General features: G+C 40.9%; 3 protein-coding genes across 8 annotated transcripts; all 3 read right to left on the bottom strand.

The window, feature by feature from the left end:
* Window positions 1-257: 257 nt before the first annotated feature.
* LOC124207101 (TBC1 domain family member 30-like) lies at window positions 258-14,772 on the bottom strand. 2 transcript variants are annotated; one of them, XM_046604393.1, is made up of 11 exons: window positions 14,008-14,772; window positions 12,001-12,165; window positions 6,136-6,371; window positions 5,331-5,456; window positions 5,154-5,210; window positions 4,949-5,077; window positions 4,436-4,782; window positions 4,256-4,361; window positions 3,973-4,034; window positions 3,148-3,754; window positions 259-1,088 (listed from the first exon to the last, which is right to left on the bottom strand). In XM_046604393.1, exons 1-11 carry the CDS (start codon window positions 14,663-14,665, stop codon window positions 543-545), a joined length of 3,039 nt encoding a protein of 1,012 aa, XP_046460349.1. In that variant the 5' UTR covers window positions 14,666-14,772; the 3' UTR covers window positions 259-542. The 2 variants fall into 2 exon arrangements, with proteins under 2 accessions (XP_046460356.1, XP_046460349.1); XM_046604400.1 differs by lacking the exons at window positions 12,001-12,165; window positions 14,008-14,772 and adding an exon at window positions 8,512-10,204 and having other exon boundaries at window positions 258-1,088.
* Window positions 14,773-16,137: 1,365 nt separating this feature from the next.
* On the bottom strand, window positions 16,138-21,287 carry LOC124207110 (mucolipin-3-like). Of its 3 annotated transcripts, XM_046604414.1 has the most exons (13): window positions 21,185-21,287; window positions 20,562-20,685; window positions 20,336-20,477; window positions 20,057-20,169; window positions 19,934-19,993; window positions 18,625-18,842; window positions 18,369-18,560; window positions 18,151-18,301; window positions 17,688-18,091; window positions 17,477-17,626; window positions 17,179-17,409; window positions 16,888-17,094; window positions 16,138-16,701 (listed from the first exon to the last, which is right to left on the bottom strand). In XM_046604414.1, the coding sequence occupies exons 2-13, from the start codon at window positions 20,611-20,613 to the stop codon at window positions 16,495-16,497; spliced, it is 2,127 nt and encodes a 708-aa protein (XP_046460370.1). In that variant the 5' UTR covers window positions 20,614-20,685; window positions 21,185-21,287; the 3' UTR covers window positions 16,138-16,494. The 3 variants fall into 3 exon arrangements, with proteins under 3 accessions (XP_046460370.1, XP_046460378.1, XP_046460381.1); XM_046604422.1 differs by lacking the exons at window positions 19,934-19,993; window positions 20,057-20,169; window positions 20,336-20,477; window positions 20,562-20,685; window positions 21,185-21,287 and adding an exon at window positions 18,913-19,605; XM_046604425.1 differs by lacking the exons at window positions 19,934-19,993; window positions 20,057-20,169; window positions 20,336-20,477; window positions 20,562-20,685; window positions 21,185-21,287 and adding an exon at window positions 18,970-19,604.
* A 921-nt stretch (window positions 21,288-22,208) lies between these two features.
* LOC124207134 (splicing factor 45-like) lies at window positions 22,209-24,229 on the bottom strand. 3 transcript variants are annotated; one of them, XR_006879789.1, is made up of 7 exons: window positions 23,915-24,229; window positions 23,610-23,850; window positions 23,441-23,534; window positions 22,940-23,363; window positions 22,691-22,865; window positions 22,470-22,622; window positions 22,209-22,401 (listed from the first exon to the last, which is right to left on the bottom strand). XR_006879789.1 is itself a non-coding variant. In XM_046604458.1 (7 exons), the coding sequence occupies exons 1-6, from the start codon at window positions 24,026-24,028 to the stop codon at window positions 22,525-22,527; spliced, it is 1,146 nt and encodes a 381-aa protein (XP_046460414.1). In that variant the 5' UTR covers window positions 24,029-24,229; the 3' UTR covers window positions 22,209-22,401; window positions 22,491-22,524. The 3 variants fall into 3 exon arrangements, 2 of the variants coding, with proteins under 2 accessions (XP_046460414.1, XP_046460405.1); XM_046604458.1 differs by having other exon boundaries at window positions 22,491-22,622; XM_046604449.1 differs by having other exon boundaries at window positions 22,209-22,622.
* Window positions 24,230-24,297: the final 68 nt, after the last annotated feature.

The raw sequence follows: 24,297 nt of genomic DNA, 5'->3' as shown, positions 1-24,297 counted from the left end.
AAAATAAAAATGCGACGCTGATTAAAAATCGCTTTTCATTAGCATATGAAATTTGTTAAAAATTACAAAACGGCAGAGTTAAGTGAATTCCCGATCGAAAATATTCGCTTTCTAACAAGCAATTTATTTTACAACATGAGACCAAGAATTCCTGCTCACATTTGTCGAACTAAAGAGTCAGTTCTTCAAAAACCCCCCTGAGATGAGAGTCCGAGCTATACCCGCCTGGGCCGCTGCCCATCCTTAATTTAACGATTTCTAGTCGGTTGTCAAATGAAAAATTAAATCTTTCATTTACTACGTAGTCGATCTGCAACAAATAAAGTGAAACAATAGAATCATAGAAATGCTACGCATCAAATTTATTTTGGCCTATTCTTTTTTCATATGTCGACAGAGGTCGATAACAATTTGAAAACAAAAATATCGTGATGTAAGCATTTGTGAAAATTCAGTCGACGCAGTCATACTTAAATTGAATCCATTTTGATATTCATTTCATATCGAAAACACTGTTAAACTGCCACGGATAATTTTAGACATTAAAATTTCTGCGAAGAGCTGTATAGACCTAATTTAACGACGACGTCTTTCGGCGGTCTGACCAGATTTCTCGGAAACGGATTGCGATGGATGGGACTAGCTCCTTTACTGTTTACCACGGAGCCTGGCTGCTGTTGCTGCTGATTCCCTTCATTGACGACCGTTTCACTGGCGTCACCCATTGGAACTGCTGACGACGGCTCGCTCGTCGTCATCACTTCCGGACGATCTTTCAGTTTCAATAGCATGGCAGAATTTTGTTCGAGCAGCTCCTGAACCAGTCTTGAACGGTTGACAGTTATTGCCAGTCCTCGCGTTGACGCTGTCGTTCCGGATTGGGACAATGAGGGTGCCGCCATGTATTGTTGCCGGACGTCATTCGATGGCGTTGACGTCGCGCATCCGCTGTTACGACGTTGTTGCTGATGTTGCTGCCGCTGTTTGCTGGGATCTTTGGACGGATTGACTTGGCCAGTTCTGACACTCTCGAACGTGGGTTCATTGTCGGACTTGTCGGAAGGCGTCGTTGGGGCCGAAAAATAAGCCTATACATTATATTTCAGATGCAATGAGAAAAAATAGAAAAACAAAATCTAATAAATAAGCATGTCAGCAACCAATAATGAGATGCAAGCCTATTCTAAAACTGGTAGCTAATTGAGTAATTGGTCAGAAGTACCGAAGAATTTAAAATAAAACAACTCTGCGCAAGCTGTGTAATAAAGTCATAATAAAATATTCTAATTAAAAAATGATGAACAATTCCGGGATATTCGTGCAAAAGAAAAATTCCAAGCTTTGCCTTAAATTGTGACAAAAATGAAAATTCAAGCACAAACGTTTAAGGATTTGTGTCAATTAACAGTCAATGTCGGCGCTAGCTATATTTTAGGTTACAGCTATGTGTATATAGGCCTACTATAAGGATCTTTGTCGATGGTCTCCATAATACTACTGCTGTTAGCTATTTAACTACCAATTTGCCTAGTTTAAAAATAATACAACAGTATTTTAGCCTACATCAAATGAATTTAAGGACATTCTAAATGCCAGTACAAAATAAAATACGATAAAATAAATTGCAAATTGACACAAGCTACGCTACGGATATCGTCACGCAAAAGTCGTAAGTCGTGCATTCAGGAAATTCATTCATCACAAATAATACCGGCATACTTTTGATTGTTAACATTTTGTTATTTCGAGATGAATGGATGAGATCCTTTGAATCCTTTGACGAGATCCGTTAGACAACATTTTTGTAATAGATGTAACAGTATATAACGTACTGATTTATACAAGATGAATGTTATTTCAAATCAACTGAAATGAGGAATAAAGGCATTGCAATTCAATTGCGTAAATAACGTTATTTCACCATAATTTGTTCGACGTCATAAGATCTGATCAATCTATTTTACTCTAAAATAACCATGTCGTAACATTAAAAAGTTCATTATTCTTGCACGTAAACTAATTTTCACTAGGCAGTGTAACAACTATCAAAACATGGGGCACGCCATAGTCTACTCCATCTGTTCCCCTTATCCCTTGTCTATCTCCCTAATTCATTTCTACTTATACAGTAAGCCGTTAAGGGTTGACGGTAACTTCTATTGTTAATTTTTTTTTTTTTAACATTGTCGACAATTCAAAGACCAGTCAAAGACAGGCACGCATATAATCACATATATAATGCATATTTAAAAAAGAAACACGTATTCACATACAGACAAAAAGGTGATTATAACTCACGAACGATTAAAAACTCAAGGGGTATGACGATGGCAATGTTAAAGTTGTCAAACTTCAAATGGTTTTTGTTCCGAAAGAACAAGAGAAAGAGAATCCCATGTATGTACAAAAAGTATGAAAAGATGTGAAGCAAGGAGATTTAAAAAAAGAAAGGCCATTAATGCGCGCATTAATGAACGAAATATGCATAAGACATCGCCACTTATTCACGTCACACAGTTTCAACACCAGCGAAGTGGAAAAGAGCGGAAAAAACAGCAACAAAAAACACAAAAAATAAATCAGTAAATAAAGAGATTGAATTGATCGAACCGAAGATAAGCAAAAAAACCAAAGCAATGATTTAAGACGGCAGAGAAGAGCTAGTCGAGCTAGTTTGTCATTGGGGTAGATAAATCTATTTGCAAAATTAAATTTGTACAATTCGTACGAACCTATATACTATAAATTAACTAAAGCTATCTAATATTCGGATATGAAAAATAAGGGAATTTATGTCAGGGCATTTCTTTGTTTTCATGGATAAATTAGTAAGATGCAATGTATCAGGCCAATTTTATTCGGTTCATGTGGAAATTTTGAAAATCTTGAACGGAAATCTAACGGTTGGTGGTTTCCTAAATACACATTTTTATCGTAAGGTAAAGGAATGCTTTATGCTCATCATTGCAACGCAGCGTGTGCCATATAGTCACAATGAATGGTGACGTATGATGGTGCCAATAAAAATCAAATCAAATCAAAGGGTGTGGGGGCGTATCCAAGTGCGAAGAAGGAGATCAAGTGGCTGGCCTTAAAATTCTTTATTAAGCCCATTCAATCTTGCTCAAGTGGAAAAATGACCCGTACCTTGCCGTCGGTGGATCCTACAAGTGGAGGAATCCGAGGAGGTGGGAGTCGCAATTTTGGTCCCTGCTGCGAAGAAGTAGACGAGGATGAAGAAGGCGAAGACGACGTCGAAGGCCTGCGAGTTAACAAAGGCTTTCGGCCGGCCAACAAGTGGGTGACCGGATTGATACCGGACGATGTCGACGAAAAAGCAGCACTTGCTGGGTTATCCGAAGAGGATCCTTTTCGTTCGTTGCTGGACGCACTGGACGCCACCGTCCAGAACATGACGTGCGCCTGTTTCTGACGCTCACGTAATTTGGCGTATTGTTTCCTCAGGGCCGCAATGTCCAGCTGGAGTTTCTCCTTCTCGTTGCTGGACGAGGACGCGGGGGAGGACGTGTGCTTCGGATTACTGGATTTTCGGAATGTGATGTCAGTGATCCGTCGGCTTGTGGTCCGGAATAGCGTTGACGATGTCATTAGACCACCGAAAACAGTGGCCACAGCGTTCATGGCTTTCGTCTTTTCTTCGTCCTCGTCCTCCTCTGCTTCTCCGTCCGGATCGTCGTCGCTGTAAAATAAACGGACTCGACCACTTCCACCGCTCCATGGCGTGATGTTGTATCTGAGAAACACAGGGACATTAATATTGCATGTGAGTGTCGCACATTTGTAATACAAGCAAAAACAAAAAAACAAAAAAAAACACGATCGTTTCGTGCCAACTTATTTAAATATTTACGTAGAGAAAACAAATTTTACGATGGTTCCCAGCACGCTCTCAAAGAAAAACTGTTTTGCATAGTAGTGTTGCAGATGTCCGTTGTAAAATATACTACATACCGGTATTTATCACGAAGTTCATTCAGTCCTGGGAACGGGAAAGGTGCCATGCTGACGATTGTCTAAAAAAAAACATTCAAATATTCGCACATTGATTATTTACTATTATCTTTCACACAGAAATATTGCCGCAATTCTTATTTGGTGATAAGCAACAACCAACATAACATTCTTATGACTGTTATATCGTCATATTTCTCTGCACGGAAGAGTTGCATAATTTAGTTTCTGCTTGTTTAATTCAAAACTGTAAACTTTCTTGTTAGAGCCTTATGAAACAGACCTGGACCAGGTGGTTTGGTTCCATCAACCCAAACTCGAGCATCTCACGGGCCAGAACAGCCATGATTGAATAGAAATCATCACACGTCCTCACTGTTAGTATACGTCTGCAAATCAAAGGAAATACAAATGAATTTTTGCTTTGCGTGAATGTACGATTAGATAAATACGAAGAACTGACTCGGCAAGCGTTTGCCAGATGGCCAGAGCGGTGCGCAGCAGGATGTCGTTGCCTTCGAGGAGAATAAGATCCCAAACGCGGAGGACGGCCGCCTTGGGCAGGCAAGTGGCGAAGAGAGTCAAGAACCACTGCATGGTGAATACGTTGGTCAACGGAGGCTCTATGCAGTAGGACGACGAAGATCCGGTGCAGGACTCTGATTGCTGGAGCATCTCCAGATGCCGTGATAGAGCTGGCAGCCGCTGGCGGAGAAGATCGCGGAAGACGGCCATGTCAATAGATAGCCCACGCAAGTTGTTGGCGAAATATCCAGTTGGAAGGACACCTTCGATCAAATAGATCATCACCTAGAACAGGAAATTTTGAAGAAGAAAAAATGTGAGTAAAATTTCGTTAACTTATTACTAAAAGTTGCCGAATGATGTGTGACAATGATAAATGATGAAGCAATAAATCACGTACAGACAAAATCTGGCATTAAAATTGATCTGCTGTCATCTCGACCATACATACTTTAAGGCTCTCGGTTTCGGAGCGGTTCATGACTTCAAGCAAAAGGGCGGCCAGAACGTTGAGGCCTTGGCAATAGCCAACTGCTTTATTCCAACGGGCGTAAGCCAACAGCACCCGCTTTAATAATGCCTGCCATTCAAACATTTGTTACAAATATGAATGAAACAACTGTATTTTTTAAATATTTCAAAATAAAAGCTACTACCTGATTAGGTAAGGCGTCTTCTCCACAGAATAAACTGCATCCCGTCCGATGCAGATCCTACATTAAATAAACGAAATGCACACAATACACATTTTTGCGATTCATTAAATATTACATTCTAAGAGAATTATTTAGACTAACAAATTAAGTGCAGTAAACGAAAAATGTTTTCAATACCCGAACAATTTGAGCGCCGAGATCCTCGTCATCCGGATTGATCCGATCGTTAAAGCAGTTGCGTTCCACATCCGACCAGTCGACTCCAATGCGCAACAGATGCTGCTCTGCCAGTGTCAGCCACAGCTAAGGGTAGCGAAAAGTCGATTCAAAAAGACCGATGGCAACATGTATTATGTAAAAGATACAGGATAGGTATGGATTAGAATAGCGAAAAATTTAAAATAAATTTAAAAACAAAACAAACAAACAAAAAATATACACTCGCATCAGTGTTGTACGGCAAGTGTGTTACTACAGTGGTATAGTAGCGTAGTAGTCTTGCGTAGAATGACGGGAATGTGTCATGCTGGGGTTAGAATGCGAAGGGAAATGTCTATACGGGGAAGTAAATAAGTAACACATTTCTCTCCAATCTATAAACGCACAGCAGTGTCTAAAGCGCCACTGTGTGGGTGTCTGGAGGAGGCGAGGAGCACACCCATCGATCGAAGCCACCTGCTGCTGGATACAGCGGTCTTGGATTCTATATCTAGACACGCCAACGCCATAGCCGAGCTGGATGCAAGTGACCACAGGCCATCTCCCGGCAACTATTCGTTTTTCATTCAATTAGCCAAACTAGGCTAATAACATAGACGTCAGCTGGTAACGTTGTTTGCTCGGGTGCACCCTACAAACTGCGAGTGCATTTGGTTTTATCAGATGCTCCGCCGTTTCTCCTTGTCGACAATATCAACTTAATTTTATAAAGGGGAGAAGAGGAGAATGTGCCAGAATAGATTTCCTACTGTATGAACATTACCTTTCGGCGAAATTCAGGTGGAACTCCACCTGGAAGTCTGGCGACCATTCGCATAGCGTCGTGCCATTGCTGAAATCCAGACGAATCCGGTTTTCGGCATCCAGTGTCCGGCTGGTTCTGTGCTGATGATTTTTGGTGTGAAGAGGAGGAGGAGCAAGGCGAAGGAAGAGTGGGCGGTGAGGAATAGCTGCTATTGATTGGTGGATCTATGCTAAACCGCATTTTTGTATCTTGACCTAGATAAGATAATAAGTAAAAGTAACATCAACTCATAAATAACGATGTCTCAATGGAAAAACTTGACGAGTTGAAAATGGAAGTTGGTCGCATTTATCTCCGCCACACCCGTGTAATTTTTGTGCGAAAAGTTTGAAGGAAGCCACGGGATATTTGCGGCAAACCCCTTCCTTTCGCTTTTCTATACGTGTGGTACTTGGTACAGAGAATGAAAAGGATCGGCTCAGCACGAACCACCAACCATCAAAATTGGAGGCTATTCTAGGCTCCAACCAACTTTGTGTATTTTCAAGTAGACTAGAGAATGTACTTGGATTTCCCTTAAAAAAACACATTGTTATAAGCAGAAGAAAAAAGAAACTTTTGAAAGGTGTATAAGTTTCACGTTCACGTTCACACACGCAATTTAATTCTGAAAGAGTTCAATACGATCTTATTTTGCGCTTATTTTATATGATTCACGTAAGTATCGATTTCATTTTGATATTATGCGAATAAATGGGTATCTAGACAAACTAAATGAACAAAATGGAATTTGATCTGAGCACGTCGCTGATCGTATTATAGTTTATTTTTCAAAAGTGATGGATAATGTAGACAAAAGACTTCATCCTTTGACGTGATTCGATTTAATTTGACGTACTGCGTTATGAATTGAGCTTAAATTGAGTTTAAGTTTCATTTCTGTATATTCTCTTTTGGTATTTGGTAATCCCAAACCGCGAGCATTGTATTACCGAGACAACAGACATGCTAATGAAAATATAATCGTGTTAGGTGTGGCGAGATTGATCTAATTAAGGAAAACCAACGACATTAAATATTTATGTACATATGCATGCATAAATACTTGAGAGATATGAGACGAGTGCAGAAGGTCACACGAAGGAAAAAAGAACGCAAATTCCGACCTTTACGTTGCGCAACCCCAACAAGCGAGGAGAGAAAGTCTAGAGTGCACCAAAGCCAAATCCAATGAAACAGAAGCCTGATAAAATACACATCTCGACTATTTCATTTCGAATTTACGCTGGCGAGGGATAACAAAATAGTGCAGCTGGTGCGTTTCACGCGTCTTTTTTGTTTTTCGCAGAGACTTCGCTCAAAGGCTTACGGGAAGAAGCTATAAATATACTGGCGAGTGGCGACTATATTTATAGTCTCGTATTTTTGTCTTAATGTTTTTAATATACCGCGCGAGTCGTAACCGAGGGCGAGGCACCAACAAACGCGTGTCGTCATCCATAATACTCTTGGGATATGTAGGTAATATCGATCCCACATGAATGAAATCTTATTGATATTCCAACTTTCCAACATGTTAGTAAACGTGTTTCGGGATGCAATTGCTGACTTTGGGTTCGCCGTTATCACTTTTGGCAATAGTTTACTTTAGGGTCTACGCTTGTGTGCGTAACTTCTTTCTAGACTGTTATTAGGTATACGGTTCTGGTCTAGGAGCACTCGTGAAAAGACAGGAGCTTTGTCGGTCGTTGATCGATGCTTCGATTGGATCAAACCCAGAATTTCAAAGACGAAATATACAGAAAACTTCTATTCAGTGGGAAGCGATCTGCATCCACCATCACTTGGCCCTATATCGTTCTTTTTCCCCTTTTGTCGAAAAGAAGAAGACGATTCGCCAACCGCGAGCGCCAAAGGCGGATTTGAATGAGAAAGAGAGCGAACGCATCATATGGCGTTCGCGAGTGACAGCTACTTTGATTATGGCATTACCGAGTCAACATTGACTCCTGCGCATCCACTTGGCGCGCCAAGAGGTGTTGAAGCGACGTGCTCCCGAAATTCGAGGTGAGTGAGCAGGAAAATTGAACAGATGCGTCACGACAGCAACAGCCATTTAAAAAAAAAGAAATCAAATCAAAAGACATAATTGCAAATTGCGATCGCAAAGTGAGAAATATCTAAGGGCCAGCCTAGTATAGGACGTGGCGGAGAGCACGCCTATTTGTTTTCCTGGCATCTTGAGAAGAAGAAGGGGCGAATAAGGAAAAGGGAGAACATAGTAAAAGTGGGGATGAGTCACGGAGGAGGAAAAGACGGGATTCCGATCGGAAAAAGGGGGGGGGGGAACAAAAGCAATGAACGAATGAAAAAAGAAAAAAAAGAATCGGAAACCTTTGGTCGACGGTACGCGACGAAGTGAATTGAAGAATTCGTTCATCAGGAATCGGCGGCCAAGTCGAGATTAGACCACAGAGGCGGTTGACGGACGAGTCGATTGTGTGAGGAATAAAGGAATCAAAAAGAAGGGACCAAATAAAAAGGCTGGACAAAAAGCAAAAAAAAAAAAAAGGAGGGAAGTGCACCACTTTAACCACTTGGCTGGCCTCTGAAATCCCCCTGCTCTTCTGCGAAAACGGACAGCGGGACCCGAAAGGCAACAGCGGAGAGAGATATACACGCGAGTAGAGTTCACAGCAATCGGGGGCAAATTCACGCACTTTAGCAATCAAGGCTTATAAGAACCATGGCAGCATTGGCTAGCATCGATTGGGCAAATAGTGCTGAGCCTTTTGAGTCCTCCAGTCGATGCTGTTCTTGTTCGCCGTTCGGAAAATAGAAATCGGATGGATGGCGGGGGCAAAAAATAGCGCAAGTCCTGCCGGGATGGATAGGAAGCGACGACTGGTTGGCCGTTCGACATTTATAAAAGATCTAAAGATATTAGCGACGTATACGAGAGATGACTGCGTGTGCACGGCTGTGGGCGGACGGTCGCTAGCGCTACCAAGTAAACGAGTGCCCTACACGCGGCTTTGGTGGAGGCGGCGCAGGCGCATTCGTCGGCCGCAATCGATCCGCACAGCACAGCAAACGAAGCTCGCTGCTCGCTCATATGTAGAGAGAGAGAGTCTTTGGTTAGATAATATAAATTCAGCCTCCATGTCCGCCCACCATATCTCTGTGAACGAGCAGCGCCCATAACCCTCGAACACGAACAAAATCTTTTTGCCACTCGGTTGGATCCATCTTCGTCGTTTTTGTTTGAATTCGCTGGGACATCATGTTGGGCTATTTGCTTTTTTAGTCGGAATCGCTCAATACGCTGGATAATAGACCGTTATGGCCCTCCCCCGCTGTCTAGTATAACGACGTGCTGCTGCTACCCCTCCATTCTTGTAAATAAGGTTTTTGACATCAGACTGCACGACGACCTAGTAATATATTATCAGACTTTTCCTCTCTGTTGCTCCCGCTATATACTGGGTAGGTAATATTCGTCACATGGTTACGACGCACTGCTGGGCCTGTTTCGTCGCGGTGCCATTGTCTTAAATGAACTGTCCACCCACGCGTCAGTCTCGCGCGTTCCCAATAACAACGACCTTTTACTCCTACAGAACGCCGCTCTTTTCGCCTTCTCCTCTCCCGAACGATAGCGGATTTGTGCAAAAAGGGCTGCACATGTTTTAAAAGAAATTGAGTTATAGTTGAGAGTGATTCATGTTCTATTATAGATGTATGCTGCATTTCTTATATAATCGTGCGCAGTCTTTCGTTGGTTGTCACCTTCCTTTGAAGATTTGCGATTGATTTATTTCCCAAATTATTTAGTAGGACTAATGCGCTGCAGAGGGATAAAAGGAGATTGTATAGAGATTAGAGAGTACTATATATATGCCATATGTAGCCGAGCAGAAATCCTTTCTCTGGCGTGCGATTGTGCTCAGCTGCTCTGTTTTATTTCTTTGACTATACTCTGACTCGATTCTTTTTTCCTCTTTTTCATATTCACTCGTTCGAGTCATCCCTGCTTCGGTGCGCGCTCCTCACCCTACTGTTTCCTCTCGTTTATTGCCATTTCACTGGAATTCATTTCCATCTTGACAGTGTTTGCTGAATCAAATTTGATTTTAAATCGTTTTCATGAATTAAATCAAAAATTAAATCATTTTTAATTTAATTATTCAAATTAAATCAAAATTGGGATTTTAATTTGATTTGTGATTTGAATTATTACAAAAACGGTAAATTTTAAATCGAATCAAGAAATTTTTTTCTTGGTAAATTTGACAACTTATTTTTTTATCAAATGAAATTTTTTTTAGTCTGCCTGCCTGCAACTCATCCTCAATTCAAATTAAATTGGATTGAGGATGAGTTCACAAAACTAGAAGTTAAAAAAAAATTAGATAATCTTTTGACACTTGACGGAAAACAACAGAAATTAATTTCCCCAGTTATTGCCTAACCGAAGTAGACCATTTCCTAACTAATGAATCGCGAGATTTTAAATGCTTTGACAAATGTCCAAATATTAAGTCCCTCTTTTTAAAATATAACACTACCCTTCCATCCAGTGCACCAGTAGAACGACTTTTTAGCATCGCTGCACTGGTTTTATCATGTAGACGTACACGACTTACTGACAGTAGATTTGAAACTCTTCTTCTTTTAAAAATGAATCTTAAACTTGACTGACAAATATATTTAATATGTAAGTTTATGCTTTTTCTTTGTGATAATAATAAAAGAATTTTTGATTTAATTTTTGATTTTAATTCATGAATTAAATTTAAAAAAAATTTGATTTTTGATTTGATTTTTGATTTCCCTAAAACTAAAGAAAAATGATTCATGATTTTGATTCATGAATCACAAAACACCGTGATTCAGCAAACACTGCATCTTGATTCTTAAGAGTATAGGATGCACCGCATGGCGTATATTGTAACTCGATTCGACATGAGAAAGAAACCTTAAGAAAGTATTGAATAACGGATCGAGTGTGGGGGGGGGGAGGCTTTGTCAAAAAAAAGGCCTTGAATACATTCGATCGTGTCGTGCATCAATTAAAATAAGCCGCTATATACCTCGTTCGTCTGTTCATGCATTTTCGCCGAATGCCATTGATTTTTTTTTTGTTGGGGGACTTGGGTGGCTTGACCATATGCACGAGCAGAAAAAAAACAGCCGGCTATTGGCTGGCACGCACGTCATGGCGCAAACACTTCCGGTACTCGTTATTTCCTTCAAAACTGCATACAAGAAAAGAAACTTTATAGCTGCTATATAACAATCCAGCGAGTGAGGGGGTGGGCTGAGCGAGTAAATACAAACATTTGGGACCAATCAAAAAACAATTTCTCGGAGATCAACTTGGTTTTCTTTTTTTTAACCGACGAGCTTCGATTTTCTTTTATTGATGTAACATTTGTCGCAAATCGCATCATCCGGCAGAATGTGACTTGAATTCGTTGCCAAATGTTTTGGAGGGGGGGGGGGGTTATTTCCTGCGTTTGTTTTAGCCTTTGAGGTTGGGTCCCTGTCTGCAATGATCCGTAACACAGCACAGAGCAGAGATCAGCAGCACCACGAGAACCATCCGTTCCCGTCCTCATTAGCGGCTTAATTGTGTTGGCGCTATAATTGAAGACGTTGGGCGCCGAACGAACCGTTTTCTCATCCATTTAATCAACAGTCAAGAGCCTCTCCCAAAAAGCATGAATATTTTTATATTCGGCCTCCATTTTTGCTGTTTTCTTATCTTCCCAAAGTGTCGCCCGCTTGAACACGTATAATATGATGCGCGCGTGCCGTAATACTTTTAGGGTTATCCCCTCTTTTGAATGCTGTAAAGGATATGAGGATCCGATGACTTACTTCGCTTAGGTGAAGCGGCTTGAAGAATTGCGGTGATGACGTCGTAATTTTTCTCGCGTTCCACCAGCAGACGATCTCGTTGCGTCAGATTCTGAATCAACAAGGCGGTTACACGCGATAATGCGTCGCGCAAGTGATCACGCATCACCTCCAATTCCCACGTACCTGTAGCGTTCAAACAGGAAATTTAGTTCAACGAGGGCGATCAATATTATATACAAAGTGACGACGTGTCGTTTGAAAATACATGGACTATAGCCAATTAAAAAAAGAAGAAATAACAGGTACAAATAAATTGCAAAGCGAACGGGGGAAGGGGGATTGACCTTTAGAGAATGCAATAAACTAGTAGTCGTGAATAGCGGAATAAGGTGAACCAAAAACAGGACAAATGGAACGCTCCTATCGTGAGAGGCCATTTATTTTTCACATATTGGGAACCGCACGCGCGCTCGGAGCAATAGTGTTTGAATCCAATTAGTTTTGAGCGCTTTTCCCTATAGGCTTGTTTGTTGGTTGCTGGTGGGTAAAGGTCGTAAAAAGCGCACGATGAAAGATGGATTCTTGCTAGTGCCAAAGTGTGTTTAGTATAAACGCAACGGCGGCAGGGGGGCAAATGATGAATGCTAACCAGCAATTATAAAAGCGAAAGAGCGCGCTAGGTGAATAAATCGATCGATGCAAGCGCATCTATCGATATGACGCAAGCTGCACGTTGATAAAGAGGGGCGGTTAGTAAGAAAATAGTGGTTCGATCTGTCGGGAAAGCTAAAGCGCTGCTTCACTTTCAAAGGAGAAGGAAGAAGCGAGCTCAGCAGCCCCCGTGCGACAACTCTTGACGCAAGTACTGCGCGCGTACGTACCTCATCAATTCGTGATCATCTCACAGTTCCTTTTATTTTTATTATTGAAAGAGCAAGATACTCTGTGAGGGGCGCAGACACTATTAGGGGAAGAACAAAGAGTCGGCAGACTCTCGTCGACGTGATTGCTATTCTCTAATGTAATAGAGTATGCACAGAAATGCATTCAGTCAGTATAAGGTGCGGACTACGGAGGGCGTATTTAGAGATGCAGCCAGGTTGGAAAGGCATGATTGAAAATCAATGATGGTTCGATAATAACGGCTAAGGTTTTTTAAAAAATTGAGGGATAAGCAAAGAGCTGAAAAGAAATTTTAGAAGCTTAGTTTGACATTCTGTCTTATTTTTTATTCAGGGCTGTTACGGAAATATCTCTGGTTTGAAATACGGGATTCGCTTTTGGCGTTCATCAACTATAGTCATCTCATGAATACATGCGGGTAACCTTATGCCAACCTTTCTTTTTCTTCTATATAGCGCTGTGCAATATTCCGGCAGCATAGCAAAGTTTGTATTCCGGAAAATTCTAGAAATAAATATACTGATTCGATCTTTGATGATCTTTGATGTTGACACTGACTGACGCCACCATTTATCGAGTGACGTTAAGTTACCAATAGAAACTGTCGCCATAGTTCGAACCCAAGGAATGAATAACGCAGTTGTTAGACCAGGGAGTGCATATGAATAGATATAGCTGAGGTGAGCCTTTTATTCTATAGAAGAGGAAGTGAACGACGTTCGAGGTTGTCAGAAAACACAAGGGGATTAAAATTGCTGTCTAGGTTTTGTAAGAGTTCAGCGCTCAGAAGCATATACTTTATATAGGCAAACATTGAGGGCGAGATTAGAATTGAATACGCCGCACGCCAGAGCACAGCAAAAAACCTCGGCCTCGGTCGGGACTTGAATAAAAGCGTGTGAACGTGCCACGACTGGATGTTTATCGTCAAATGTAATCTGATATGCTGCTGCTCTGTAGCGAGGAGGCAGAGGAGGAGAGATAGTATGGTTCGCTGATTAGTGCGTCACGGTCAGACATATAGCGGAGAGACGTGCTCTGCCTGATGCATGTATACCCTGAATATCTCTATATATACTATCATATGTAACGAGAGGAGAAGAAGCAGTTTCGAGTTACCACCTTTCTTTTTTAGAGGCTCGCTGCACTTGGATGAGAAATGAGAACCACCAGGTGCGCAGTAGGTCGGGTCGTCTCTGCTGGCCGACACTTCCAGTTGCACAGGGTTTGCGAAGGCTTCGTCGTCGTCGTCCTCCTCATTGCTTCTGCTGGACTGGCGATAAATTTCCTGAAGAAGATCATCGACTAAAATGCTCGAAGACTTGCGACGCCTCTCCGAAGCGTACTGGATCGAATCGGCCAAAGGAACTGATGAGGCCACTCTCGGTGTCATCTCGGACAAAAGGGCGGCCCTGGTGGCGGCCGCCGCGCTCTCCCGCAAGAGCTGCCCGGGATCGAGCGTGTTGAAGGCGTCGTCCAGTTCCACGAGATTGGGAATGCCCGTCACTCCGGTGACTCCGTTCACCGATAATTCACAATTGGAGGGCGATGACGTCATTGTGCGGCTGTGGGTGTTGCAGCTGACCGAAATGGCCGTCGCCGTTGAACCGGAGCGGACTGATTTCGGTGTCGCCACGTACTTGGACGGGTCGAGAAATGGACCCCTGTCGAGATAGGCCGGCCGTATGTCGAACGACTCGAAGCTTCTAGCGTCTGCGTCCGTTTGAAACTTATGGCTTCGGTATGATAAATCGGGCAGCTTTTTGAAAGCGGAATACATGGCGATGGCGGGATGAGGCAGAGTGACGCACTTGCAGATACACTAGTAATACCACACGTCGGTCGCACACCTGGATTTCTGGCTTGCCCGAAGCCGGTCCTTTTACTGCAACTTTGGTGGCCAACAGACAAACACTTGGTCACGTTATATAAAGAACGAAAACAGTAGGTGTTTTGTCACTGCCATGTAGCACCGCAAAGAGAAGTTGACAAGTTGTGTTGGTTCTTCAACTCGACGACGTGAAATTCGAATATGTGTGTGTTTTTTTGTTGTTGTTTAGAGCCGATTTCGAACGCTGGAACGAAGCGAACGCACGCATCCACAGAATCAAAAGAAAACTAGATGATTGCAAAAAATAAAAACCCGAGAATGGGTCACCTCACATTCCGCTTGCGGCTCAACGATAAAAAGCGAGAACGATGTGTGTGCTGTGCTGCAGCACTGCTGTGAAGTCGACGCTTGGGCCCCGGTGACGATGCGGTTCGCTTATCTCGTATAGTTGGACTGTTTTGTTTGAGCGCTGCATCTGATTAAGGGGAGGAACTGACACACACGGATACGCTCCCTTACTTTCTTTTACACTTTACACACAGAGCGCACACACAGCACACACAGGGGAGAGCAGCAGAGAAAGGACGTCGGGGGAGAGATATGAAAACGTAGAATGGCCAGCGAGTGTATACAGTTTCAGCCGTCAACCCCGCACGCTACGACGGTTGTTAGTTGTCGTTCGGTTTCCCTTTTTGTTTTTTCTCATCAACTCATTGGCTAAGCCAGTCAACATCCCAACGGGAAAAAAAAAGCCTGACCCACGCCACCGTTGGACTGAATCGGAAATCAGGTGCCGTGCTCTGTGTGTATCAGTTACCAAGGACAACGCCAACACGAAATACGGCGACTCCATGACAACGCACGTCGACCTCCAAAGTTGTTGGATCGCTACAGACCCGCACAGCCTTGACAAAGAATGGAGACCAACGAATCGAACGCCGATAGTAAACCTCAACTTTTAATTCCTAACCGTCCATTAGCTATGCAACTGACGGATCAAGGAATACGAATCACAACCAGTGAGAAAACGTCGACTCTGCACGAAGAGTGGAAATGTGAGCCATTACGTTATGCGACGTCGGCTGGAGAATACGGACGCTACCTACCGTTGATCAAGACCCAAGCATGTGACTATGCTGCAGCTGGGAATGATACGACGAAAACAGAAAAACTTTCAACTATTGTTCCGGGTTGGAGACGATTTACTCGACTTCAAACACAGATAGGGATGTACCGAAGCAGCTCATTCAACTGACGTTGTTTTATTTATGTGGCGGCACTCGGCAAATGTAATTTTGTTTTCTTTTTTCCACTTTCGCTCTCAGCTTCGTCGCTTGGGTGGATTTCGCTCAGCAAACATTTTTCATCTGAATCCTACTCTCGCGTATTGTCTTTTTCTATGTTGCCATTAGACGCTACTATGCTTGTGTAAACACAATTCTTATTCGAACTCTTTTAAGATGAAATATACATGTGGTTTCTCTCAACACCTTTTTCTTTCGCTAAAAGCATAGAAACACTCCGTTGTGAACGAGACGGAAAAAACAAAGATAGCCAAAACATAAATGCAAATTGTATATAGAATCATGCTTGTCATACGGCTTTCAATCATTGGTCCCCGGGAGAAAAAAAAAAAAAGAAAAGAAATTTGAATTAGAATTTTTCGTTTTGTGGATGCGTTTTTTTAATAGACTTTAATCTCTCGTTTCCGCCGATTTCTTTTCTCGTAACCCCTCGAGAAAATTCACCAATTTTATGTATCAAAATTACAAATGATCTCATGCTAAAATAGGTTGCCGCTCCTCCGCCTCCTCGTCTTTTCGACCGTCGTCAATGACCTCGTAGCCAGGTCGTCGGCGAGTCAACAGTGACCAAAGTTGAGGAAAACAGGATTGCGACTCGTAGACCGGGATGGTATCGACGCAATCGTCGTTAGCGATAAACTGGCGAAGGTCCGATTTCGGAAAACCGTCGGTGTAATACATCTGCAAAATACAAGGTATTAACGAGATAGTACGTGTGGTCATAAATGGATTAGACTTAAAAGAAACAAGAGATTAGATCATACGGATTCTAAGTTAGTAGGCATTACATGATTCCAGCTTTCTCTAGCTCGATCAGTATGGCTATACGGAAAATTATTAAAGATAAAAAAAAAACTTTCGTAGTACCTTGATGGTTTCATAAGTATCCATTATGAGAGCGATGAAGAGCGAGAGCACCACGTAAATGAAGAGTGAAATGAAAGAATAAAGGTAGAGTCTTGAGAACCACCAGACTAACGCCGACCTTTCAGACATGCCAGCAAACGTAGCGAACATGTCATCGCCGTTGACCAACGAAAACAGACATTCAGATGTGGACGATATCGTTTGAAACTATGGCAAATGAACAAAACGGTTAAATAATGCAAAAACTCACTGCGTCAACATTAGAAAGAAAAAAGGAACAGGAATAATAACCTTGAAATGATATGGACCAAAAATGAGCCATCCACAAAAAGTGAATCCAGCATAGATCAACATTGCGCAAAGTAGAAACCGGAGTACAGAAGGGAAGGCTTTCTTCAGCGTCACGATCAACATGTTATAAGTTCGGAAGAAACCCAAATAGCGTAAAACTCCAAACCAGACAAACAGGTTGCCTGTCCCCAGTAAGACGCTGCATACATCCCACATGTCCGAATCTATGTGCTGCATTTGCGATAAAAAGGAATCAAGAATATTTCGAAGAAAATGGCGAAACTAATTCTCTTATTACCTGGTTTTCCATAAGTTCTTTGATGATCGACCCGCCAACCAACAAGACGTCATCGATGATAATTAGGACATACCACAAGTTAAGAAACTCAAGTCGATCATGCTTGCTCATGCGACGATTAAAATGGCGCTGAAAAAAATCACTCGTTTCCTAACGAACAAATAATATTATTACAAGTTCAAATTAAAAATATTAAACGAAATATAATTACCCATTTCAATAATTGGGCTTTTATAACTGCTCTAGCACAAAGGAAGAAGGAGAAACCGCAAATGAGGATGACCAAGATATTGACGGTACTGCGGAAGGACTTGGAAGGTCCATCAGATACAGGAGGGTTTACTTTTCCGTGGCAGTCAAGATGTTTAGCTAAAGTCGATAGACTGACCAACAACTGGCCGTCTTCCCCTTGGTTGTTGAACACGAGCCCAAGATCGAAAGAGTAACAATCAGGACCATTGAGCGGCCCATTAGGTTTGAAGTGAATTGCTTTAATAGAGAACATCAAAGTAGCTTCCACCAACGAAAGACCGCTAACGGTAATATTTTTTTCTCGAAGGAAATCTTCGCTTTTAAAAGCCGACACATCTGCATCAATTGGTATTTCCACGCATTCTGTAACGACGAGAAGATATTACGGAAAATTTCACGAAAAAATAATATTTAAATTGCACCTTGATTTGTGTTACTATCAAATTTGAACTCATTGCTGTTTGGCTCAAACTGGCTGCGGATGTAATCTGTTTGACAGTAGGTTATCCAAGAACCTTTGGAATTTTTAAGGTGAAAATATGCCCCCATTGAACTGGTTTCCAAATTAATATACTTAAAAAAAAATTAAAAAGAAATGTTATAATAAAATCAATACATTTGTGTTTGATATCAAACTCACATTTTCTATTGCAAAGTCCAAGTACTCGTGAAATTGTTTTTTAGAATACACTGCTAATGGTCCAGCAGCAGGAGGATAAGGAGGTGCTTCTCTTGTCACATCCCACTCTTGCAAGAATAAATGTGAAAACACTACCTCTGTGTTTCTGGCATAAAAGACATGACTATCGCGAAAAGATGCAAATAAACACAACTAGAAAAACAGAGAAAACTGATTAAAGCCTTATCTTATTGGGATTACAACATTTTGAGTTTACCTGCACAGTAACAAAGATAATCTTGATAATTTGAGTGAACAATTTGAATGGAAACCTTCTGGTGGCAGCCCATTTTTGCACTGGATTGAGAAAAAAGAACCTCAACCTGCGCTTCAGTCTCTCCTCTGCTGGAGAGTGTCTTTGAGCAAACAAAGGGGAATCCATTGTCACCCCATACTCAGCTGTGCTGTTTGTGCTCGTTGCTGTAAACATTTCACCTAAAAGAGATATGGAACACATTGAACTAAATAATCTATCTGAGATTTAATTTATGCATGGCACACCAACCATTATATTCGAAAACTAATTGATTCTGATTAGAAACCCATTCACCAACTTCATTACCTAACACTGGGAAGCTTTGAGAGGGTGAAGAAACAACAGTAGTGGAATTGGTAGTGGAAATGCCTTTTAGATCTTGGCTGACTCTTCTTTTCCCAATAACTTGATTATTCGAGAAAGACAGAGAATCATTATATACATTGTTTTCTTCTGGTTGAACAGAAGCATGACTTGATACAGCGGAAGCTGAAGCAACAAGTGTGGCCATACTATTTACACAGTACTGTTTACAATTGTCGCTAGTCGAAAATACATAAATTTACTCCTACACTGATCATCTCATTTTTGAATCCATCAAAGTGGAACAGAACACTTGTTTTGACTTTCCCTGAAGAATTTCTCCTTTCTTCCTGGACAAGCTGTGTTCTTGTCTTTGTCTGCTAATCAATTGTTTACTATGTGCATCTAAAGAATCCAATAGGCGTTTTTTGGTAACAGCTATTCCTATGGTCATTCGAAACTTGTAAACTTGAGAAATCCGAAATCCTTGAAAAGCACATATGGCAAATCTTCAAAACTATTTTTTAGCAACTTTTTACAGGGCAAAAAATAGTCTCAGTATCATCCTTTAAATAAATATGGGTCACTAGATTTTCCACAAACGAAAGTCGAGACTTTTGGTCCCATTTCCCACAACGGTGCCGAATTTCGAAATTTAAACTCTCGTAGAATTAGAAAAATTTCTTCTGGTCTTTTTAATAATTTTGAAAAATATTCTATTACTCTTCTCGCAAGATCGACAAAATAATCTGTTGGTCTGGTAAAATACTGAACTTAGGTCTACTTGGACCCTAATCGCTTATTTTTAAATCAGTAAGTTATCTCGTCTGCGTCTATCAAAGATATGGTTGATCAACTGGAGCTATTTTAATTATCTAATGTGGTAGACTACTTAAGAAAGAAAATAAAATAATTAATTTCGTACTATGCGGCTGAAAAACGCCGGGAAAAGTAGAAAAACACTAACTTGGCTTAGAGCTGAAGTAGTATCGATCCGGCGAAGGCAGCGGCTGTGGCAGTTGATAAACTGAAAATTAATTAAAATATTTGTTTAATCGTAATAGATAAAAAAATGGATAATTTTTTTTACAATCACGGCCAAAGTTGATATCCTCTGGAATCAATTTTCTGCGGAAAACCGCTGGTTGATTCGGGGCAACAGCCGAAAATCGCAATATGCGTCGCCATCGATGGCGGAATAACCTGTAGATGTCAACATTTACTTAATTTTATTCAAGTTATATCACATTTTTGTAGAGAGCATTGCCCTCTAAGTTATTATGTAGAAAAAAGGGACGAGAAAAAAGCATAACGCCCCTCTTAAAATTACATCATGGGCACAACTGGTTAGTGAAATAGCTATAGAAACCTGTGGGGCTGTTGAGAAGGGGCGGGACCACTGATCTGGTATTGTTGCTGTTGTTGATTTGATGATCCGGCTACAGCTATTAGACCGGACGAAGCGTTGGGACGTTTTTTCGTCACTTGACTCAAAGCTCGGCTTCGACGTGCTGTTTTGCATATGAAAATTGTCAATTTAAAATGAGAAATAAAAAGGTTAAGAACAAGAAGAAAATTCAACCTTCAGCTATTACCTCTGGTATGAACTGTAGCTGCAGCTACAACCGACGTACAACATACCCCCATCAACTTTCAATCAAACCCTCTCGCGTTTCCTTCCACCCCTCACGTTCTTGGCTTCAACTGGCTGGCTCAGATCTAATAGAAACATTTTAGGTCCGAATAAGAACTGGCTGGCAGATAAATAGCCTCAGCATTGACTGAAAGCGCTTTTCAATTAACTCTATCGATTAAATAGTCTGGCATCCAATAACGGGGGAACTGCGTTAATGGACAAAGAATGGTGCTTCTCGATGCGATGACCGTCTCTAATGTACTAGTGTCAGCAAATGCACACGACAATTATGTTTCCCGGTTAAAAAAAAAAAAAATACTTTGTACCACATGGACATGACCCAATTGTTTGACGGACATTACAGCAGGCAAGAAACAAGTAGACTCTCAAGTGACGAAATTATCTTTGACCTCGAATAACGCAGAGCCTAATTGACGTATCTTCTTGAAATTTGGAGATTGATCATAAGATGTCTAGTTGATTATTAACGTAGACATCATTAAGCAATGATTTCAATCGGCCAAATTCCTTTTTTTTTGCAAACTGAACAAAAGTAAAATAAGAACATTTGAACACCAATACCTAGTATATAGTAAGAGTGTGACCGTGAAAATGTCGTTAGGTGAGCGTCAGTTGTGAAGTTCTTCCTTCTTGATGGTTCGAATCAGACTGGCGACTTGTGGTGGGAGGTTTGAAAAGAATTTGCGGAACTTGCCTCCAGAGACGTTGATGTGTCCTATTCTATTCCTATAGGATCATTGAACTGCCTCGAACCAGTTTATCCTTGAACTCCGGACATTTTACCCCACTAAAAACATGTACTCACCCTCACCCTCTTCAAGAAAAAGTTATCTACCCATTTTATGATATGATGACATTTATTTTTTTTTATTTTTTTTTGTAATCCTGCGGCTCATGAACCACAACACATTGCAACATACTAACATATCTTTAAAACAGGCGGTGACGCTTTCGAATTTATTATACAGCACACGGTCACGAAAAATAATGCATAACAGGCCGTATTTACTGAAATGCTATGCTTTATAAGCACGTACGTTATTGAGCATTTGAGCTATATTAAATGTCAAAATATGAGGTCAATAATAATGGCAATGACAGCTGACCTTGTTCTCGATCATGTTGAGACATGAACGATTCACGAAGAATTCTTTCAACATTATGATATCATAGGAATTTTGAGGCAAGAAGAGGTTCCCACTTTGCGTAGCTATTTCGAAGAACTACATATACTCATGGTTCTTGGAAACCGGATTATACTATTTAAAAAATACGTTAACGTCGATAGATCGTCCCCTATAAAATATTAACCTCATTTTTATATGAAAGTGGTTTAACCTACTGAATGTCACTTAAAAAACACTTAAGAAAAGAACCAATTTTCATGAAATTTTTTATGATTTGGAAACGGGATATATATATGGAAACCTACCGCCAAGTTTCCGAATTCAAATCTATACTTTTTTTATTACTAAATTCTAAGCATCCACTAGAAGTCTATTACTGATTTGCAGCTACGCTTGACAACTCAAATTTTAAAAAGTAGAATCTACCTTTTGATGAAAAATGAATGTAGTCGTGAAAATCAAAGTAAAGTAAATCTATTTTACACTTTGAATGTAGAACCTTGCTTGATCAACACATTTTTGTGCAATTCAATTATTTGTTCTGGTGTGATATTGCGAGGACACGCTAGCTTGTGAAGTTAGAATTTGTTTTGCTTCGTAGTAGTTTAAATTCATCTCTCTTCATCCCTTTTAAGGAATCAATCTTATTTCCTAGAACGAGAGAAAGGTTTTTCGTCCTAAAGGTCAAATGCTTCCAACTTTTGGGAACAACGCCATACCATGTAATTAAATTCAATTACTTTCGATTCGTAAAATTTATTTTTCAATACGTGTTCAATCATTCAGCTCCATCTTGAGAAATCTTTCCACATCATAGAATCCGGCTTTCACCTGCCGACCAGCAAAGAATCGGCCGTTGAGATCAATTACGGCTACAAAAAGAAACGACAGTTAACAATTTTTAACAGACCTGTGTTATTGTTCAACTGTAGTTAATTACCTTTGATGGCAGCTTCCATTCGTTTAAATTCAACAAAAATCCGTACAGCTTCCTCTTCCTCGGCGTTAGGTACCTCGAAAATAACAACTTTATTCACATCCCCGTATTTTGTCTGACATTCCTCGCGTACTTCGGGTTCCAAATCAGAATCCACTTCACCAGGGCCAACCATATTCTAATGAAAGGGGAAACAAACAAACAACAGAATTTGAAATGAGGACCGTGAAAATGATTGACCTATGACATTACCCTCAGATAAATCACTTTTGAAGGATTCTTCATGATATCAGCAATCGTTAATTCCGCTTTGGGAGCAGCTGTTGGCGACACAACAGGTGGCGGAGGAGGCATAATTTCTTTTTCATTGATAATACGTCCACCTCGCTTGCTTGTTTTTTCCACTTGTAAGGCAGCTGCAATACCTTGCTGTTGTCGTCCAAGTCCCTGACCTTCTTTGAATCCATATTTTGCCATGATCTTAGCAGCAACACCAAGAGCTCCAACCCCACTTCCAGTAGAGGAGAGAGAAGGATGAGATGGCGATGAGTTGTCTTGTAATGATGGAGGTGGGGCAATGGCAACTCCACCAGAAGTAGAGGACTTCTTCACCATTGGTTCCTCTTCCTCATCATGTAAACGTCCAGCAAAACCTGATCCTACAGCAGATGAGGACCTAAAACATGAAATGGTTATGTAATCAGTTTCTATCATCACCATATTTATTAGGCAGCTCCCAGTCCCATTATATACCTGTCTCTGGTTTTAATATCTCGATCATCCCTAGGCTTCCTTTTCTTTTCAGCTTCTTCTATTTCAATTTCAATCCCTCGTCGTTCCTTTCTCTCTAAACAAAAAACAAAAAAAAAAACAAAAATTATTGTATTCAGATTTTTCATTTTCTATAAAAGGTGCTGTGTACCCCTAATGATTTTGTCATAGTCAGTAGGATGCAGTGGATCATACTCTAGATTTGGGTCCCATTCCAATTCAGCAAAGAGTGAGGATCTCTCTTGTTTAGGAACAATAGTTGTCAAGAGTTGGGGTGTCTGATGAATCAGATTTTTGGTCATTTCAGGTTCAGTTTTTATCTGTGATTCAGTAGCTGTGAGGCAGGGTGGTATTACAGGATGGATAGCTCTTCGGATACCTTCACGTTTTGGCTAGGAAAAACAAATCTTTCTTCATAATCTATGAGTAACAAATGAAATGTAAATTGTAGGATACCTGTGTAATCATAGCTTTCTTTAAGTGCATCTGCGAATGTAAAAGCTTGATTCCTGACGACCATCCGGTGACAGATTTAGCTTTATTTTCGTCGATATCATCGTAAAGAGACATTTTCACAGCAAAGTAATTTCTTATATCCGTTGAATTAGTTGTCGTTCAAATCGTTTTTAAACAGAGCTCAGGACGCCTTCGCAGTAACATACACAAGAAATAAAAATAGACGACGAATGCAAATTGTACTGTATTTTTTTATGTTTTGATGTATTCATCTCATGAAAGGTGAAGGTGACTACTAAACAGCTACCTAAATCTGCAGTGAGGAACCAGGGGGCAGGGGCATGCCAGGGCCCAGCAGGGCCAGGGCCCAGGGGTGGCCAGGG

Source organism: Daphnia pulex, chromosome 2 (assembly GCF_021134715.1).
Source record: "Daphnia pulex isolate KAP4 chromosome 2, ASM2113471v1".
Lineage (NCBI taxonomy): Eukaryota > Metazoa > Arthropoda > Branchiopoda > Diplostraca > Daphniidae > Daphnia > Daphnia pulex.
Note: the sequence above shows the minus strand (reverse complement) of the source record. Positions and strands in the feature narration are given on the sequence as shown.

Excerpts from the sequence above, each read along its gene's own strand:
- LOC124207101 (XM_046604393.1), bottom strand. The coding sequence starts at position 14,665 with ATGTATTCCGCTTTCAAAAAGCTGCCCGATTTATCATACCGAAGCCAT. Across the intron at positions 5,078-5,153 it reads AAGACGCCTTACCTAATCAG|GCATTATTAAAGCGGGTGCT; the intron begins GTAGTAGCTTTT and ends TTTGAATGGCAG. Across the intron at positions 4,035-4,255 it reads AACCAAACCACCTGGTCCAG|ACAATCGTCAGCATGGCACC; the intron begins GTCTGTTTCATA and ends GTTTTTTTTTAG.
- LOC124207110 (XM_046604414.1), bottom strand. The coding sequence starts at position 20,613 with ATGGGGGTATGTTGTACGTCGGTTGTAGCTGCAGCTACAGTTCATACC. Across the intron at positions 18,561-18,624 it reads TTATCTTTGTTACTGTGCAG|TTGTGTTTATTTGCATCTTT; the intron begins GTAAACTCAAAA and ends CTGTTTTTCTAG. Across the intron at positions 17,627-17,687 it reads AAGCCCAATTATTGAAATGG|GAAACGAGTGATTTTTTTCA; the intron begins GTAATTATATTT and ends TTTGTTCGTTAG.
- LOC124207134 (XM_046604449.1), bottom strand. The coding sequence starts at position 24,028 with ATGTCTCTTTACGATGATATCGACGAAAATAAAGCTAAATCTGTCACC. Across the intron at positions 23,851-23,914 it reads AGAAAGCTATGATTACACAG|CCAAAACGTGAAGGTATCCG; the intron begins GTATCCTACAAT and ends TGTTTTTCCTAG. Across the intron at positions 22,866-22,939 it reads CAAAAGTGATTTATCTGAGG|AATATGGTTGGCCCTGGTGA; the intron begins GTAATGTCATAG and ends CCCTTTCATTAG.